This window comes from Gallus gallus, chromosome 12 (genome assembly GCF_016699485.2).
Source record: "Gallus gallus isolate bGalGal1 chromosome 12, bGalGal1.mat.broiler.GRCg7b, whole genome shotgun sequence".
Lineage (NCBI taxonomy): Eukaryota > Metazoa > Chordata > Aves > Galliformes > Phasianidae > Gallus > Gallus gallus.
In genome coordinates, this window is record NC_052543.1 from 5,221,393 (window position 1) to 5,241,478 (window position 20,086).

The 20,086-nt window shown below is 42.3% G+C and overlaps 2 protein-coding genes across 55 annotated transcripts in view; one reads left to right on the forward strand and one right to left on the reverse strand.

Moving 5' to 3' along the window:
* Positions 1-20,086, forward strand: part of CNBP (CCHC-type zinc finger nucleic acid binding protein) — a 69,391-nt gene that overhangs the window by 46,694 nt on the left and 2,611 nt on the right. For 46 of the 54 annotated variants that reach the window (NM_001396534.1, NM_001396537.1, XM_046899791.1 and 43 more), the window contains one exon: positions 11,293-11,442. The gene's annotated coding sequence lies outside the window, so the exon portion shown is untranslated. Of the gene's footprint in view, positions 1-969; positions 3,889-7,726; positions 11,165-11,292; positions 11,443-13,367; positions 13,509-20,086 lie in introns of those variants that run through there. The other 8 variants (XM_046899785.1, XM_046899806.1, NM_001396530.1 and 5 more) reach the window with 6 other exon arrangements.
* LOC107054452 (atherin-like) lies at positions 12,525-17,962 on the reverse strand. The gene is made up of 3 exons (XM_015293472.3): positions 17,956-17,962; positions 14,122-14,266; positions 12,525-14,051 (listed from the first exon to the last, which is right to left on the reverse strand). The coding sequence occupies exons 1-3, from the start codon at positions 17,960-17,962 to the stop codon at positions 13,265-13,267; spliced, it is 939 nt and encodes a 312-aa protein (XP_015148958.2). The 3' UTR covers positions 12,525-13,264.

Consider the following 20,086-nt stretch of genomic DNA (forward strand, 5'->3'; position numbering starts at 1 on the left):
ATTTGGGTTCTTTCTCTCTGATCTTGGTTACTTCTCTGTGTTCACACACAATAAAATGGCAACTGTAAGGAAAGGAAAGGTAACAATGCATAGGCTACCCTCGCTGAAGAGCAAATGTATCATGAATTGATTGGCTGGGCACACTGAAAACTGGACAAAATACTGTGAAGTTACTTTTTTTCACATGTATTTATTCAACCCACCGACACAGACATTTTGACATCCTGCTCACATGTTTTGCATTAAAGCATTATGAAATCCCAAATTCTGGTACCAGATGCTTTTGCATTACTTTGCTTGTATAAAGGGTTTGATTTGGGTGCATGGAAAATGTAAAATACTCTGGTAATAGCTTTAACAGGACTACATAGACTGCATTTGCTTTATTCTTCACCTACGCTATCTGCCTTCTACACATTATATTCTGAGTCATGATAAAACTGTAAAGCATGCTATTGAAATTTACTGACTTCCCAGAACAGAGTATGTTCTGTAAAACGCTGAAAGGGATTGACGTGAAAGGAAATTTTTCCTAAAGATCTGCTATGCTGAGAAACCACACCATGAATTAAAATAGCCCTCTCCTTCTGAATACATGCCTCCTAAAAATGCATCCAGCCTGGTTCTGCATATGAAGCTAAAAAAGAAAAATGAGTAAAAGTCAAGCATACGTCTTTTGTTCCTGTCTGTAATTATTTTGCTTGCTTTACTTGATGAGCTGAATGAGCTATTTACCTACTATTAACAGGGATTACATTTTTCTGATGAGCTTTTCTTGGTGCAGCAGATGAGCATGAGAAGTATAAATATGGAGTTAACTTGAAATTAGATCCGCTGGAATTCACACGTCTGGTTCTACATAGTATGAATAGGGTGAAATGGCTCTTGTGCTTTCTGAATTTCATCCTGCATGGACCACTGTCATGTCACGTACTGAGTGGCTTCTGCCTTGTCATTATCCAAATATAGAATTACTTCTCAGATCCAGTCACACTCCCAAGTGCAAGAGGAAGACGTTGACCTGGTTAAACCAGTAGCTTTCTAGGATATAGTAATAAAGGTAAGCTGTGTTGTATAATAGAACATTTTAAAGTGACTTCTCTAACTGAGTGTGATTTTAACTGGTTTGTTTGAACTCTCAGGGACCAGCTAGAGACTGTCTTTCTCTCAGAATCCTCTTTTCCAATTTTTGGAAATAATTTGCTTATTTTCAAAGGTATCTCACAAATAAGGGTATGACATAGGAACAATGATCTTTTCCTCAGAGGCATAAAGGGAAGCAAGCTGGTGTCTCCAGAGGAATTCCACTGGTTCTGCTCAACCTTTTCTAGCAGTTTTCACTTCCCCAGTTTCCACAAGTATTGTTTTCCTGACTTTCAGTCTAACGACCGGAGAGGCATTAAAAAAAAAAAAAAGAAAAGAAAGAAGAGAGAAAAACAGGAGTTTCAGATTTGATTTTGACACAAATAGCATTGCCAAAGAGTCTGTGTTTCTAGTTGTACTGTGTTAAATAGACTAAAAATCACTGACTTACATTGCATTTGTTCAGTCTCCAAGCATTCCAGAATTATTTGCAAGTAGTTCTGTCAAGTTATTATCTAAAAATAAAGTGAAACAACACAAAGATAAGGAGTCTTGCAAGCTGTCACCAAAAGCTGTGAGCTTCAAATTAGACCTGCACAGAACAGTGGTCAGTAACAAAATTGTACAGGAATCACTACTCTGAACACTGATCTCTGTTATGTAGTTTCAGCTGAGTTACCAGTGCAACTGAAAGTAGCTGCTGATGCCAGCAGAGACGGTACTAAGATCTAGTATTTTTAGAGAGGTGGGGGGCTGGAGGAGTGGGAATAATTTCAACCAGAATGTCAGGCATTAACGAAGTACCATGATCTTGCTGAGGTCAGCATCACACCCAAGATTCAGAAAGGCTGACTGCAATGGTTTAGGTCATAACCTTAGAGCTGGATGTGTGCTGATGGGTTTGCTCAACTCTTTGCTGAGTTACAGGGTGGGGTATACTTCAGAAAGGAGATTTAGAATTAAAGTCAGGATACCTAGATACAACGGTAGAATGAGAAAGCCTGTAAAGCGGATATGAAGCTTAACTTTGCAGTTACACGCAAGAGTTTTGTTTTTCACTTTCTACATTAGCAGAAATTGTCCTTCGGCAATCTCAGTTTTAAATGAATGATTAGTGTAGAGGAACTTGCATGAGCAGTTTGTTACACTTTTTCAAACCCTGATGTTCAGCCTATTATGTATTGAATGATACTTTCTAAAACTAGAAAGACAGAAAGTCTTCCTCGCTTGGCCACCTCTCCCACTGGCCCTGCCATCCATCTGGAGGCAGTCCAGAGAGGGCTACAGTAATGTGTCATTTCCCAGTGCTGTCCTTTGGAAGACTCTGGTGGATTGCTCATGATGCTACGAAATTTTAATACTTTTCCTACATTTTTAAAGCCAAATATCTTCTCCCACGTGGTTAAACACCTGGTTAAACATGCCAATGGGGACAACAATTTTCAAGGATGACTCCCTGTTTGGAAGTTGCTCCTGAGACTTCTTCTGAATATCTCCAGTACATTCTTGCTTCAATAAATGTATCTACAGTTTTGATCACTCCTCACATCTGAAAGTGTCTCAAATACAGAACCTTTGAAAATGAAGCATATAAACTTAGTCACCACCCAAGAAAAGTTTAGTTCATGAGACCTCCCTTATCACACAGATGTTTGGTAACACAAACGTGGATAGAATTCAGTTAAGTGAGACATCGCTCGGTTCTCTAAACCTCTTTCCTGTGTCCTTTCCTTTTCCAGAAGCCCCCTCTCTCATTGTGCATCTCCTAGCTTTTACAGTAAGGTAAACAAGCCATTATCATGCAACCGCAATTCACTCCTAAGGAGGCTAGTGAAAAAAATAGTGTTAAATTATTTCATTAATGACTGTTGTAATTCTGTCCACAAGGTTTCTGTAGCAAAGTGGTATAAACAACCCTATCTCTAGCGTATCCCAGTTTTTGAGTACTTGGTCTGTAACCTACCGCATGTGTTCTAATAACTCCTTTTCTGGATGAATTTTGTCTAGAAATTCACCTGCATCATGAACTTTCTGCAGTTACTGTTTGTGCAGTAACTGGACTTGCCAAAAGGCACTTCCCTGTGTTAGTAGGGGAGGTTTCATTTCACTAAATCAAAATTTAATGAGAGAACCAAGTCAGACCTTCCTCTGATGGATGTGCAAGGGAGAGATTTCTATTTCCACCAGAAGAGGATATCTGAGCTGTTTGGTGAATGTGACTCCCTATTCCTCCTTCAAAATTGGAAACTTGTCCAGACTTGTGGGAATCGTCACCTTTAGGGAGTGAAAATTCTCAGCTCCATGCAGAAACAGTCAGCCTATTGGTCATGGCATTGCTAGGCAGATTCCAGTCATCAGGACCACCTACAATACAACCTGCAGCTGTACAAAGGGTAAGTAACAGTCAGCAATACAATGGATTTCAAGTCTCTATTTCAAATCAAATGGATAAAGCTTTTAATTACTCATGTAGGCTGGCAGGAGTTTCATGGCCATAAACCTGTTTGTCAAGTTGACTAATTGACATATTTGTTTCTGAATGTTCCAATGTCAATGTTAGTCACTGTATTTTTTAACAATAGTGGGGTCAGGCAACACCCAACGTCATTCCAAAATATGAAAATGCATTCTTGATGTACTTTCCATTTGCAATCACTTCTCTTTCTCTTCCCACTTTGAAGCTGAGTGAGAACTGCTTCCAGGAAAACACTCCTGACTCCAGCAGGTGATGTGTTTTTTTTTCTAGCGTACACTAAAGACAAAAACGTGTTAATTTTTGAAAATTAACACCATCTTGTTTTAAAGGTAGGAATCAGTTAACTCCATTTATTCTTCAGTTTTCAGGGGTTTCTGATTTTTCTTGTAATTTCACATCTAACTTCATTTTTCCTATCATTCGCTAGAATCAATATTGTGTCATTTTCAAGCTCATATGGATAAAATGTTCTAGATAACTCATTTTATTAGTATGACCAACTGTAGCTACAGTTGTCTGTGATACAATTGTGCACCTAGACTTTCAGTTGTCAGGATCTTAAATATAATTTTAAAAAAACCTTAAGATCTTAATGCGAAGTGTTCCTATTAAAGCTGGTGATAAAACTAAAAATCTGAGGCTAAAATGAGTTATTACACACTTAATTACAATATGGTATTAAGATGAAGAAATTCAGTGAGGGAAAACAAACCATTCATTTGAGCAAAGAGAGACTTTTATCTCCATTTTATTTGAACAACAAAAGTTGTAAACAAATAATTTCTGTATCATCCTCTTAGGTGATTCTTCTCTATGTGCTTTTATAGAGTTTGTATAAGAAACAACCTTTGTACATAGTGTTTGTTGTACTGTCAGCCTTCCAAACCAAGCGTCTGCAGTCCTGAAATCCATATGCACCACTTGATATAAGTTACCAAATAGACAAGTGGTGATTAAATCACTCAAGTAGCTCATTTGGAATCCTCATTTGGAGTATAAATAAACACTCTATTCTGCCCATCCGTATCTGACACTGAATAAAGAAACTTCACTGACAGCTCTTTTCAAAACTACATTATAATTGTTGTATTCCTACTTTTTTTTTATTATTATTCTTGAAAGAAATATGACCTAAAATGCTGGCCAAATTGAATCAACAGAGCTTTTCAGCAGATCCTGTTTTCTACCCGGAAAACTCTACTTCAGCAACAATCCTGTTTATCTTCTTTCATTCCCAACATTTTATAAAGTTTCGTCAATAGTTGTGAACCATTGGGGAAAAAAAAAAGACTTAAAGCCATGAGGTCTCATTGCTCATGTAGTAAGCAAGAAACAAGCAATTCAGACAGCATTTCCAAGTGTTTTAAAGGACCTGGATTTATTCTTACTCCTCCATCACTCTTAACTTTAAGGCTAAAATCTTCAAAACATCACTTCTTATTTTGCTTTAAAAAGTCAGCTAATATTTAATGCATACTTTAGGCAGAGTTGTTCCAAACAGGTGTCCCTTTCTATTGGGCACTATTTCTTTCTCTCAGTGTGAATGAGGATTAAGCAGCAGAGTGGCTAGTGACTCTTCTGTTCCTTCCAATGCAGCTTAGTCAAGCTAGAGAACATGCAAGAATGAACATCTTTCTTTTTATTCCTTCATGTCATTTTTTGGATATAAAAGTGCTTAATCCTGTAATTTTCATAATAGAACCTTTTGGTTTTTCTTGTTTTCATTTATTTATGGAGCCATGTAAACCACTTTTCTTTGTGGCTAAAAGCAAGCTAGGTGTTCAGTTACATACCATAACCTATGTGCAATGCTTGTGCAGTACGTGTAAGTCTGAAGTCGTGCAGTATGTGGAAGTCTGAAGTCATGCAGGATGTGTAAGTGGGTTTTCCAGCCACTCCAGAGAAACCAGATGGGAAGAAAAAAACTCAAGGGAAACAAAATGTCACTGCATAAAAAATTACAAAACAGAAATAACCAGAAATATTCAGCTTCTCTACAGGCCAGATGTTGGAAACACCAGCTTTCACTGGATCAGCATTTAAGGAATTCCAGTGCTAGGTGTGCATATAATGGAGGTTGATGAGATAAACCTATGAAAATTGAGAAATGTCCTATGTTGACAAAGCCACTGGTCTCAAAAACAGCATGCTAGCTACACTGAGTTGTGTTGATTCTGTTAGCTATTCATACATGCAGATAGACATCTCAGAGATGTCAAAACACTTTGAGATTATGAAAGTTCCAGATGACGGCAACACATGGTCTTAACTCACTTTCAGTTTGTGTGTATCACAGTAACAGAACTCAAGTCACTAACTGAGTTGTGGATGCCATATCCCTGGGGGTGCCCAAGGCCATGTTGGAAGGGGCCCTGGGTAACCTGAGCTGGTGGGTGGCAACCAGGCCGTGGCAGGGGGTTGGAACTGGTTGGGCTTTAAGGTCCCTTCCAACCCAAGTCTGTGTTTCTGTGATTTCCAGGACTATTTATCCTAGGAGGAAGTAGGCCTCTGGAATCATTATAACAACTTGAGAATGTCCCAATAAAAGAATAGCTTGCATTGAAACTGAACATTTTATTTTTTGCTTGAAGCTAACAATTAGATCTGAAAATTTGGTATTATTGTAACAAAAATCTATAAATAAATAAAAAATAAATTATGTTATTATACAATTATCTAAACCATATGAAATTGTCACAAAAGGAGTGCAAGTCAGGACTTGTTATTATAAGCACTTTTACCTGGAAACCTTCACCTTCAACAATTCCAACCACAGTGTGTTTGCACTGCTGGTGAACCCCACCATATCTGAGATTCTTTTTACCTTTTTGCACTGCCCTACTGGTATTACTGCTCTAACTTCTTAGGATGTAACTTAAGCAACTCTCAGCTCAGGTCTGTAGAACACCTAACGTACGTGTCTTTATTGTAACTTTTCATTCTCATTTGTCTGTTCCGATGCTTTTTTTCACCTTCAAACCATGCACCTTTTTATGACCTTCTACTCATCCTCAGCTTTTAGTTTCTCATGCAGTTAAAGTGAGACGTGCCTATTTTTAGCACATAAAAATATTCCAGGAACTACAAAACTGTTTGTCATCTCTGTTGGTAGTGCCGGATAGTTTTCATTTGCTAGCTGGTTGAAAATAACATGGAATTCAATTATCTTTCTGTTGTTGATAAGGTTTACATTTTTTAGATAATTTCAGCCTTGACTTCACGCTGCCCCTTCCCAACAGACATATCCCCTATCCCTGCTTTCCACAGACAGTGAGCATCTTTTTTAATCATCTTTTGGTTACCAGAAGAGTATTTTTTATAATTATGCTTGTACTTCTACTTAATATTTAATGAAGTTGAAAGGATGCTGCCATTTTTATATCCACACTTCAGTAAGAGGTGGATAACTTCACTTAGCTCTCTTTCATGTATACTTTGTACTATTTCAGGTAAAACAGTGTATTGGGGAAAACAAACAAACAAACAAAAACTGATAGATCTCTGTAACATAAACACAACTTTTTCTCCCATTAGATGTCTATCTTTCCACATAGAATTTATGTCTGAAAGGAATGTAGCTGTAGCATTTTCCGTTAAAGTTCTCTGCTGCTAAACCTTTCTTGGCAAAGATTATGATATGGTAAAGAAACTCAGTTGCTTGCTTGACAGATTGTTCCAATAATAATGTAGAGGGGGAAAAAGTTGCTAATTATTTCAGTAATGAGATCTAGGGGGAAAAGAAATTTTAATCCCTTTTGCTTTGACAGGCTGCAAACAGGACACCAAATGGGATATATTTAATAAATAAACATTGCAGTCTCCGATCCAGCTACAGCCAAGTCCTTACTCAGCCTTCTCTTTCTGAAGTCATTTGGAATCCAGTCAAGTAGAGATAAAGAGCTCGTTTCATTTTTAGATGCAAGCTGAGCATTGGTGCATCCAAACTGAGTTAGGAATCTGATAGTGGGGAGAGGTGGGAGTGTGAAGGGACAAAGGAGCTTTGTTTTTGTAGTTCTGGTCTAGGCTTTAGCTGTCTTGTTATCAAGTCAAGTTAGAACGCCCAGTGTTTACCTACAGTTGTCTCTTGATAACTTAAAAAAGCTGTTCTAGAATCTGCATGTATCTGGGCTGCAGCTGTATTATTAATACATTACTTTTTGTCCTAAGAATCTTTTCTCCGTAGTTAACTGGAATAGCTGCATGGGGAGGCCCTCTAAACAAAGTAAAACCTCTGCTGTCCACACAATTGCTTGGCAGAAAAACATGTGATGATACAGCATGGGTTGATTATGAATCTCAGATGTAGAGAGTACAATCCACTCTACACAGTTCAGTACAATTGCTCACCAAAGAGAAGTTTCAGCAATTGGATTGGATGCTCTTCTGGAGTCACAGACCAGGAATCACCCCATAAATGGAACCGTGTAAGCATTCAACTGATACCTAAATCACGGAAAACTTGGACTCATACAGTCCAATCACATTAAATTAATATTTTTAATTGTATTTGGAATAAAATACGGTGTACATATCTTTTGTCACTAGTTCCTAGTCAGCAACATTTTAGAATCACTTGTGTTAATAACTGGGTGAGTGAGAAAAGCATTTGAAAGCAAGCGAGCACCCACCCAGCATTACAGATTGACTGCAGCAGATGCCTGAGGATCAGACAGCTGATAATACACTTTAGCGTGCTTCATTGCATTTGCTGGTACAATCAAGGGTACCTCTTGACCTTGATTTTACAGTGTAATGTTTTAACCTTAGAGCACTGTACAAAAATAGAAGAAGCAGCACTACAAATCCTGACCTTTTAGTTGAATATCCTGTTTTAGAGTGATATCAGAACTCCATCAAGACCATGAACACGTAAATGTCTGCTATTATTATCACAGTATAGTGCCTAAGCTACTTTACACTCTATGTTATGTAGGTTATTCTTCAACCTTTTTTATGTGAATGGTCTCACTGATGTACTTCAGTAAGGACTGCTCCATCATGCACTAAACAGTTACTTTACATGTTATACAGGCTATATATTACTGCATTTTTTAACACCTTTAACATCTTGGTCAACAGGTATTAAAAATTGACTCGGTGGTGCAGTAGCCTCAGTGATAGAATGAAGTGACAGCTTGAAAATGGAAACAGAACAAGATCTTATATTGGGCAGTTCAGAACCAACATCAATTATTAAAAAAAATAAGAGAACAAAAAGCTTAGTTTGTTTTTAAATTATTTTATTTTGTGTGTGTGTGCCAAAGGACATGCTCAGAGAATACTTTATTGAGAGATTTTCACACTGTATCAGGTTGATACCCTGGCCATTGGTTATGTGGGATATGAGCTCACAGGTTCTATCTCCCCATTTTCACGTGACATTGATTTACTACTTCAGACATTTGCCCTAACGTCAGAAGACTTCTGACTTCCTTCACTCCTCTTAAATTCTAACTTTTTTATTCCACAGAGCATTCTGCATATGCAATTTCATGTAAATTTTAAACTTTACTTTAAACTTGTCTGGCTAATGAAGTCACCTGTATCATCAGTGAAAAATCAGCGTAGTTGTTCACTTGAAGTACTAAATCTTAGAGCAGAGTCACTGAGTATGTTTAATAATATCAGAGCCATGAGTGTACTAACAGAGTGTAATTGCTTTGACCAGCTTTTCCTGGTGTGTCCACCCACCCGGCTGATGGACCCAGGAGCCCCATTTAAATCACAGTCCTGGGTCTTCTACCCCTTCCTGAGCCATGCTGTGAGTGTGCTGGTCCAGCTCCACGTTCAGCTTTGGTGCAGCCATGTCCACACCTGGTCACAGCCCTCCCTTATCAGAGCCTGACTGTCTTCTTGGCTTTATCGCAGTCCTGCCTTTGCCACCATGCACTTGGCTGGAGTCACCAGCCCACATCTCACCCTGCTGTCACTGGACCTGACCTCGATCTGCAAATTGACTTCTAGGTGTCACCTCATCCCTGCCCCTCATTACGAGCCTGTGGGATGAGCTGGGCTGCTGGCTGACCCCAGCTGCCACCCTGGACCTGCCCTGCTTGCGTGCTGCAGGGTTTGGCCCTGCCTTGATGCCCACTAATCATGCCTGGTTCCTGCCTCCCTGCACCTTGGGGAGCAGCTGGCCTGCTGCATATATTTGTATCTCTAAAATAATTAGAGTGTACAGCAGTTTTTCAGACGTATTTAAGAGTTTTATTTTCTTTAGAGAAATGAAAAGATGACTGTGTTGCTGGACTCCTTAGTTAGCAAAGGAAGTTCTCTTTCTGACTCTGAACATGGGTTATCTGTCTGTGCAACAGCCACGAGCTAACTACTCATTTTGTATTATTATAAACATTAAGTAATTATTGGAAATCTCATCAGCTAATTATAATAAATCGAAGCAAGCTTTTTGAATCAGTCAGAATGATTACTTCTCTTCAAGTAGAATAATTCTACTCTAGAAGACTGTATACAGCTAATTTAGAATTGACACACTCTCCAAGGAAATGGGTATATAAGCCTATGAAGTAATGACATATGAGACTATGAAATAATTCAACCACAAAACCTGAATAGAAATCCAAACATTTTATAAAGAAGCAGGCAGATCTTTCCTAATACCTGGTGCTTCAGCTTGGAGACTGTCTTCCGTATTTCAGAAGTCTGGTGAGATTACCAGTGAAGCTCAGTGAACTGCCATGTATATGGACAAGTATTAACCAGAGTCGAGTTTGTCTTTGCTCAACACGCTGACTGATTTCATTGGGTGTTTTATCAGACCTCTTTCAATGGCCAGTTGTCCATGGCTTTTAAAAACAATAGAGCTGGACTGAAGAATCACTTGGTTTCTTTCAGCAACACGTGATTCTTTCTAGAGTCTTTGTGGATGTTGCTGACCCATTGGGCTTAAACCAGGTAAAACATGTTTTTCTTAGGTATCTGACACTAAGACAGAATGTCACAAGGAATCTAGTGATCATAGAGAGAAAACATCACTTACCAGCCTTTAAAAACAAATACTTTCTCCCTTTGCTATTCTTCTACCACTGAAACTGTGTTTTGTGCAGAGGCCAGCACAGAACACCCAGGGGTAGTACTGTGTAAATATAACTATCTGTTCCTGCTCTGCTCTGTCTTCCTGTCATGAAAAATGAATGGTTGGGGCTGGGGGGAGGAAGGAATGGGCAACAGCTACTACTTGCTCTGAAAGTGCTGCTGACAAGCTGTTTTCAACTAAGCCACATTCCAGGAGATGTTTCTCTTTTGAATACTTAGAATTCCTAATGATTATTTTAGGTATCTTTGGCTTTGAAAAATCCCTCGTGCAAAATGAAGTAATATTTACTTTAAAAATAAAAATACATGGCTGTGAAGCAACAGCAATTGCTCAGCAACAAAAACAGTTTTCCACCAACATGTCCAACTATTTGGAGGAAAACAGTGCAAGAACACTGGTTTCAAGAAGTGATTTAAAATGATTTGGCCCTTCATCCAACACTTCTAAGAACTGCCTGCATTAAGAAAGATATATTGCTGAAACAGAGGATTTACCATCAACTATTACTGTACTTGAGCTCCTTTGAACACTGTTACTCAGAAGTTGTTGAGGTTTGGAATTTTTGGACAGAGCTAACACAATGCAGGAGTCTTGAGCTGACATAAACTTTCCTTTGTGCCTAAGAAAATGGAAGCCTTTGCATTTCTAACCTCTTTGCTGTCTACCTTGTTTTCTATAGGAAATACTGACTGCACCAGAGAACAGCTGTCATGCTTTTCCCTTTTGTTCTTGAACTGCAAGACTATCCTTGCCTAAATATGAAAGAGAAACCTGCAAAACAAGAATTGCAAGCTTCACTGAGATAAAACAAGCCAAATTAATTCTTGAGGTAAGTACACAAAACAAATGCTGTTAGAAGACGCTTATCTGTTGGGGGAAGATTTCATTCATTAGAGTGAAGAATAGCTTAAGATATTTTTATTATAAGATCACTGGAGTTGTATTAGAGGCAATTCACTTACAGTGGATGATCATTTGTTTTGTCACCAGCAGTAACTCTTGAGTAATACATTTTCACTCAGTTGTTCCCTACTTCCATGTCAGCTCAGGGAGAGTCCATTGTGTGATTCGAAGTTGCTCCAAATAAAGCAAGCAGTTTTGATTTCTTCAAGGGAATTCACTGACTGTATCGGTGACAGAACTTTGTATGACATTAAGTCTGCAGATTACTGCTAATGCTAAGTGTGGGTTTCCCGATCTCACAGACAGCACTAGAAGTACAACCAGCTGGAAAAGTTTAGAGAAGTTATTACAATTGTTTTGTAAATCTAAAATTCCTGAGCCATGGAATCATACAATCATGGATTCCTATCATAAAGACTCACATAGAAGCCACCTTCTGTTTTGAAGAAATTAATAAGCTGGTGAGAAAAAATTGGAGGACGTGTGATTTTCTTTCTGCATTCTTTCTCACCGTGGATTTCTATTCTTTTAGTTTTAATGCAGGGGTTCAAAACCTGTCGACATAATGTAACGCATAGAAACACAGCAGGGGAAACAGAAATAAAACCAGGCGATGTAAAGGCCGTGCAAAGAAGAGAGGACACACGTTGTCCTCTTAGAGCAAACCCAGCCGTAGTGCTGTAAGACAGAACGTACACAGCTCCAGGCGATGCTCAGCCGCAGCGCCCCATTTCAGCTCCGTGTGAGCTGCCGTGCCGGTAGGAGCGGCTGTCAGCACGACCTCAGTGGGCGTTTTCGACCCAACGGGGATAACGCACGCACTGAGTAACTACGGGTAACGCCGCGTTAGGCCTCGTGCCCCACGGGTGCTCACATAGAAGCGGGTTTGGTGTAACGCTTCGTTGCTAATTCCGTTGCATAGACCCGAAGCAAAGGGATTGCATTTAGGTACCCCCATCCTCGCCGAGTACTGAACTAGTTGGTAATATCACCATAGCGACGCGTGTATCTGAGTAGATTTGTTTTAATAATTCAGCGTTTCAAAGAAAATCCCTCTCGTAGCTTTCGCTTACAATGTGGAAACCATCACAGTCCCCGTTTACCGCCGGGCGCAGCGGCAGCCCTGGGCGCCACGGCGCCGCGTCCACCATTTCGTCGCGCTGCCGCCGGCCCCGCGCCCGCTGCCCCGTCAAGATGGCGGCCGCCGCTCCGCGCGCTGCCCGCCTCGCCCCGACCCCGTTCCGCTCAGCCCCCGGCCCCGCTTCCGAGCCGTTGTGCGGAGCGCCCGCCGGAGGGCAGCGGGACCGAGCGGGAGCAGGGAGGGGGCCGAGGCAGCCCCACGCGGCCCCGGCAGGCGGGCAGGCTGGGGACGTCCAAGCGCGGTGCGAGGCTCCCCGAGGCGCGGCCCGGTCCCGCCGCCGCTTTTTGCTGCATCACCGGGTGGCGCGGCGCTGCCTTCGGGATGGGGGAAGGGAGAGGCGCGGCGAGGAACCCGGAGCTGCTTAGGTGGTGAGTCACAGTGCGAGGGGCAGGGAGGGGCAGGGAGGTGCCGCAGCGCCCATCGGCAGCCCGACTACACCACGCCGTCCTGCAGCACACCGGGAGCGCCCGCCAGCTCGCAGCTTCCGTCAAAGCGGCACCCGCCGCTCCCCCCCTCCCCCAGCACGCAGCCGAGCGCGCGGAGCTGCCAGGAGGGGGAGGGGGGATTCTTCTCGCCTTCCGGCAGCGATGATTGGTCGTCCACATTCTCAACTCCGATTGGCCATCCGGAAAAGCGTTTTCGCGCTCATTGGCTGAGAGGTGGACTCTAGCGAGCCGTGTGCAGAGTTGTAGGGACGGGCGGGGCGATCTAGGGGAGAGTGCGCGGGGCCGTGTGCAAGCCGCGTGTGGCGCAGCCAGAAGGGACTCGGGAGCAGCGGGCACGGCCGGCAGCCAGCGAGGCCTAGCGACGTGCGGGCGCGCTTCTGCCGCAGCGGGGTTCGGAGTCCGCAGGTATCCGCCGTACTGGGTGGGGAGGGCCGGGCGCCGGGCCGGGAGCGAGGGATGGCGGCGGAGGGCGGCGGGATGATGGCGCTGGCGCACTCCGGCCTAGTGCGCGGGAAAGTGGCGCCGGCCTCGTTCGGCCGGGCCCGGAGCGGCGGGGCGGGGAGCGGGGCCGGAGGGCGCCGAGAGGGCGCGAGACACCACAGGACGGCCGGGCGGTGGCGGTGAGTCAGGCGCTGGCGGGCTGCGGGAGGCGCTGGGGAGCCTGCGCCGCTCTGGGGGATGGGAGGCCTGGTCGGGCGGGGACCGTCCCGCGCCGCTCTCCGTCCGGGCCGCACGGCAGCGGCCTCTCGCGGGGCGCGGCGCTCGGCCTCTCGGCCGCGGTACGGCGGCGGCGCGTGTTGCTCGGCCGGCCCGGAGCGGGCGGCGGTGCGGACACCGCGTGGCGGGGGCAGGGCGGGCGGTGCGGGCCGGGAGCGGCTCCGCACGTTGGGGAAGCGCGGGTAAGGCGAACCCCGGGGCCGGTGGGGCGTGGGTAGAATAAAACCGCTTCTGCTTTTTTAACCATTTCTGTCTTTTTAAATCTCTCCCGAAGTCCGCTCCGCCGGGACGGACGGGGCACGCTGGCGGCGGTAGCGCGGCCTCGGCCCGGCGCACCACGTGGCTCCCCACGTGCTGGGCCGCCGCGGGCTGAGGGTCGAGGTGTTGCAACTGTGGGTCTCCGACCACGGGCGTGGACGGTGGCCTGCTGCACATCCAAGTGTGACCTATAAATGGATAGGAAAAACAGTCTGTGACATCTGCAGAGCACCAACCAGTGGAGCTGCTTTTTTTTTCTTCTTTAAGTTCCTGTCAGACATAGTTTTCAAGTAACTGCTGTTACTCACTCAGTATCCAGGATGGTCGTAAGGAATTATTAAACGTAATAGTATGTTTTGCTTTAATTTCAGCACTCAATTAGATCCCTTCACTACAGAGCATTAGAGTTGCCTGCTTCGTGTTTTCTTCCTCAGTGCAGAATGGCATAGAGAGCCATCCTGTGCCCGTCCTCTGGGTGGAACGGCTCGATGAGTTTGCCAGGGCTGCATAATAGCCGTGTTAGTGCCATGCCTAACCTATCCTTGGGTTTTTTCCCATTAACTGATTCTGTTAATACGATGTTTGCACATTACTGTCACTGCTCACTTTTCTTAAGTTTGAAACTTTGTCCAAATAGCAATAAGAATTAAAAGGGAAAGAAGAAATACATATATTTGGTAAATCATATGTCATACCCATACAACTAACTAGTAGAGATAGACTGAAAGAGCTCTGCTTCTGCAGGTTTGCTTGAACTTTCAAGCTACCTCATTTGAGAAACGAAGTATTGTTATTTGGTGGCCAGAATACTTAATTTTGTATCTTTCTTAGTAACAATAAAATCCGGAGGCTGAGACACTGCTAAATGCTCTAGCACGTTTTCAGGTTACAGATGGGGAAGTTCAACTAAATATACTGAGGAGTTTCCATGACAGTACTGTGTTTTGAATTCTGGAATTCCCAAACATTTTTCTTAGGGAAATAAAACCCTCCATGGGTAGTTATTATTTTAAAGGAGTAATATTTTAACTACTTCACTAAAACTGAATGCTAGTACTTAGTATTGCTATTACTTGTACTTCGTATTTCTTAATCTTCTGAAAAAGCAGAGGTGTGCTTGCTATTGCATAGGATCTTGAACTTTTCACGTGGGCTCTGGCTGACATATCACATTTGAGTATGGCATGGTAGATGGGTCACCAGTAGCCTGCATGGAAATGGGTGGTTTCTAACAGCGTTAGTCCAAGAGGTCTCAAGTTTACAGGGCTAGTGGATTCTCTCTAGTCTGTCCTTTGAAGGAGTGAAGTCCTATTAATATCAAATGTGATGCTTGTAGATCTAAGGGAGCATTTGGTAAGTATAATGAATATAATTGCCTCTGTTACATTCAGCTTGAACTGTTTAGCGAGCTGTTGAATTCTGAGGAACTCCTAGCATTTAGAGGAATCTTGAGTAATACGTGTCACTTGTACTTGCAACAGTTTTCTGCTGCTCCAAAGCAGTAATGTTGCTCACAGTATGTTCCTTCCTGCTTTAGTCCATCCCTTACATAAACCAGTGTTTGTACAGAAAGGACTGCTCATTCATTTCTGAGAGACATTACAGTACTGGACAGGAGTTGGTATTCAGTGTTCATGGCTTTTCATGTTACAAAATGTGATATGAAGTGCATGTGAAGGACACAGCAGTTATTAACTGGCAATACTTAAATAAGTACATACTGAATTGTTTTCATGAGGGCTTCCTAAGTTAGGCAAAGGGAAACGTGTTTAGAGTGGGAGATGTTAGTTCTGTGGACCTAATCTTTCCTCCTTATTAGTTTCACACATCACAATTCTATTGCCATTATGTGGAGCAGAGCAGGGTTTGGCAAAGGAAAATCCAATACGGCTGCTTCTGTTACACAGAACTTGCTGTGTTTTTTTGGTGTGGCAAAAGGTAATAGCAAAAGGTGGAATTTCTGCTACGTGTTGCATTGCTCAGGGTTGTTCTAAATAAATTCTAGCTTCAGCATGTCAATTAATTTTGGAGGTTGCAGTCAAATGTCTTTCAGATAACTGGAGTAAGTGTTCAGCACTGGAGTATTGCCAGAAATGCTTGGCTTCCCTAATTGGAACAGGGTTAGGTTAGTGGGAAATTTAGCTTCCTCATTACCAGAGGAGCTCAAGGTAGTTTTACTTTGATCTGTTACAGCAGACTCTAGGTGCTCTCTGAGGAAGTAGTAGTCATAGAATAAGGAACATCACAGAGGAGCTTAGTGGTAGTTCTTTCCATTTCCTGGTCTAGTTGGACTGCTAACTCAAACTGGGAAATTTGAGTGTGTATGTGAAGACTGGAGGCTGAGAGCACCTCTATAGTAAGTGTTCTAATTGAAAAGCCACAGAAGAATGTGATCCATACTGCACTTCAACAGAAGCATTTTGAGTTCATCACGTTGAAGTTTGGTGCTAAAGCTGCAGTCAGAAGAGTCTCAAATCTGATGTAGAAAAATACTGCAGTAATGCTGCTTTAGATCTGCGAGCTGCTCTGCTCTTCAACTTCAGTAGTAGGGTGGTCATCCAGAACCGAGTCTGATGTAAATAGGATTCACTGAATAGTTGCATGGTGATTATTTCAGCTTCGAACTACAGCTAAGGGTGTCTGTACGGTGAGTTCTGGTAAATGTCTGCCTTCTCTCCTTTGCAGGGAGATGTTATTTGAGGCGACTTCATATGTTCCCTTTGAAGTTCTGGAATTTTAGCTGAGCCACTGCCTCATCAGATCTAGCTTGCAGAATTTGACCAGGTTCAGATAAGCAAGATAAGTCTGTAGTTCCTCATTTCATTTTTCCTATGTAGATTCTGGTGAGGTGAAAGGGGGGTAAAATTGTTCTGTAATGTAAGCAGAGGGGGGGAGAGTTGACTTGAGTAACAACTGAGAGTTACAGCAATCATTGGTAGATGTGACTGAGTGAAAACAACCTAAGCAAACTGCCTTGGTGCAGAAGGCTCATTGAAGGTGGCCTTGGTAGATAAAAGTAAAAGGAACTGATGAAAACTAATCTGTGATGACTCCATGAAGAAGTAGTGACTAATAGAGGAGAACTTACACTTGTGTGGTTTTAGAACTTTTATTTTTTGTCTTGTGAGTAACTGAATCATGAGGTGGTGTCCAAACTGCTTGGAGGGTATCCATTTAAGGACTTGTCTTCTGAACTGGCCTTTTCTGGATACTGTTCATAGAAAGTGTCTGGCTTAATCTGAAAACTAAATTCTTACTCCTAAAAAGTTCACATTGTTGAGGAACTTTGTCCTGTTGCTTAGAACACAAGGTAAATTAAAACGAGTATCAGTTAAATCCACCTCTAGCAGTGAGCTTGTGTTCAGATCTTCAGGAGCAGCACAAACATTGAACATTAAAATTCTGGTGAGGAGAAGTCCAGGCGAACTGTTACGTGCTTTCATGTGTTCAAAGTATCTGAGGATGGAGTAGTGTGCTTTGTAATTGTGTTGATTGCAGCTGTAACCTTCAGAGATGTCAGAGTTCAAGGAAAAAAGCAGGCCTTTGAAGAGTGAGGTTGAGAGGTGAATCTGTCTTGTTCAGGCTGTGCAGACACTGTTGTTTGTCTTTCTCAGGATTTCTCACTCCGTTTGCCTTATCTTACTTGGCCAGATTGATAAATACCAGAAGAAAAGAGTTTTTCTCTTGGAGTATTTAAAAAGTTGGTTCAATGTTAAAGTACTTCTCAGATCCCTCTGGAGCAGTGTTACTGTGCTTTTTGCACCTTGTGCTTACAGTAACTGGTAAAGGAGATGTAGGCTGACAGCATATCCTATTTGAAAAACTTCCATTGTGTTTCTAAAGGAGATGTAGTTCACCTATAGAACATTTCTCTTACTGCGCATCGGCTTGACTGGTTATGTTAGATATGCAGGTAACTGCTGGGGATACTTCCCCATCAAGTGCATGGTTTGAATGAGACCCTGGGAGTTATTACTTCAGTCTATAAAGATGTATTCCTGTTCAGTTTAAACTGTTCTTAAGAAGCACAGAATGGTACAGCAGCTCCTGTTGTGTAGTGTTCTAGTGTGGTGACTTGTGAGAATTGCAAGCTGAGTGAGGAGTTTGTCTTGATACACAAATTGGAGGCTCCATCTTGTCCTTCAAATGAAAAGCAGCATCAAGTATTGAGGTGCCTGAGAGCTGCTCCTGCAGCTGGCTTTGCCTGTGTTTTCTGCTGTGTCAACACGGTTGCTATGAAAACAAGCATAAACAGTGGCACAGAGTGCCAGCTGCAGCCACCGTAAGAGACAGCTCTTCACCTTTGGTGTCCTAATAAGTTTGAAACTTTGAACACTGAGATGGAGCAATAAATACCTGCTAGCATATGAAAAGACTTAGTTATATCTAAAAAGTATTTATTGTATCTCAGGCACTCAGATGTTTTATTATTAACATCTGTTTGCGTCCTTCTACTGCAGAATTTCATTTTAAAGAGCAGCTGGAGGATAGATGTGGGATTACAGAAGTAGCATATTTAACTACTCATCTCTTGTATTTTAAATTCTCCTGCTTTTTCTGCGGTGGGAGAGATGGATGGTCACTATGTAGGTGATTGCAGAGGAGGGAACTGCTCTGAGAGAGGAGTGGCTAAAATGCCACAGTAATCCATTCTATGTTTAAGTACCTTAAATATAACTGAATAAAACTTCATGTTTATATCTTAAATGGATGTAGTATATCTCAATGCTGGAGTGCTAGTTCTGGTTCCTTCTTGAGATCATGTGTTCTTGCTGCTTCCGTAGGGACTTTCTTCAGGATGCTGTGTATTCATGCTCCTGGTGATTTGGGATGTTGGGCAGTTTTTGTTTTTTAAAGATTGGTATTTGTGGCCATAATACTAAGTGCTCACTTTTAAGTAAAAAGTGTCCCTATGGGAACATACAGATAATATTTCTATTGTTCTGGTATTAAACTTGATTTAAAAATAGATTCCATAACATGGATAAACTGTAGGAAAACTATTCTGGAGATGAGGCAACAAACGTACTGCTACTAATTCTACTTTCATTAGGCTAAGAGTAATGAATTGGGAGAGGCCTAAGGGGGAGTATTCAGGCATATTAAGCTTCATGAAAGCAAAGCTTAATATGCAGATCATTGCACTTGAAACTTAAATATTTAACTGAAGCCTAATTTAACTTGTTCTTTTGTTTCCAGTTCTAGTAGTCTTGCCTTGTTTTACACCTTCGGGGGGGGGGGGGGGGGGGGGGGGGAGGTAAAAGTGCTGTGATTGCAATCTGTTTAACCTGCCCCATCCTGACTGCTTCTCAGTGGTCTGTGGCAGACTGACTTTCCTGCTCAATGAACCACCTTCCTCCATTCCCCAATATGGGCAAAAGTGGTTCGTACTGTCATGGACAGGCATGCCTATCTGATGTTTCCCTAGCATTCTAAGGATGTTTTCCAAGTTAGCCTTGTAGATATCTGGCCAGTGTCTGATGTCTCTTAAGGAGCCAGATGTCTTAAACATTTTCCTTTGTGTAAACTGAGGAGTGAAGAGTGAAGTATGTACCCTGAGCTGTGAGTTAACGTATTGAAATAAACTGAGAAATGGTGGTTCCTCAGGTCAGGTATAACTGCTCTTTCAGTTGTGAAAGAACTGTGGTCTTTCATATAACTGCATTGTGGCTGATTCTTACAGGGTCCTTCTAGAATATATTATATAGAATATATTAATGTAGAATTGATTAGTGAATAAATTGTATGTAGCTGCCATCCATGTATTCCCATGAGAAATGTAACAGCTACCAGGAGGAAATAACTCACAGGTGGAAGTATATGGCTTTTGAGCTTTAACTGAGTGATAAGGAAGAGGCAGTTGCTAAAGGAGAGAGCAACAGCAGCACTATTAAAACAGTAGCTGTAGGCACTTCCACCCATTTTTAAGAATTTTACAAACATGCGGAGTGAAGACTGGCTACAAAAAGTGATGAAAGGCTGCCCAGTACACTGTGGTTTTGAGCTTT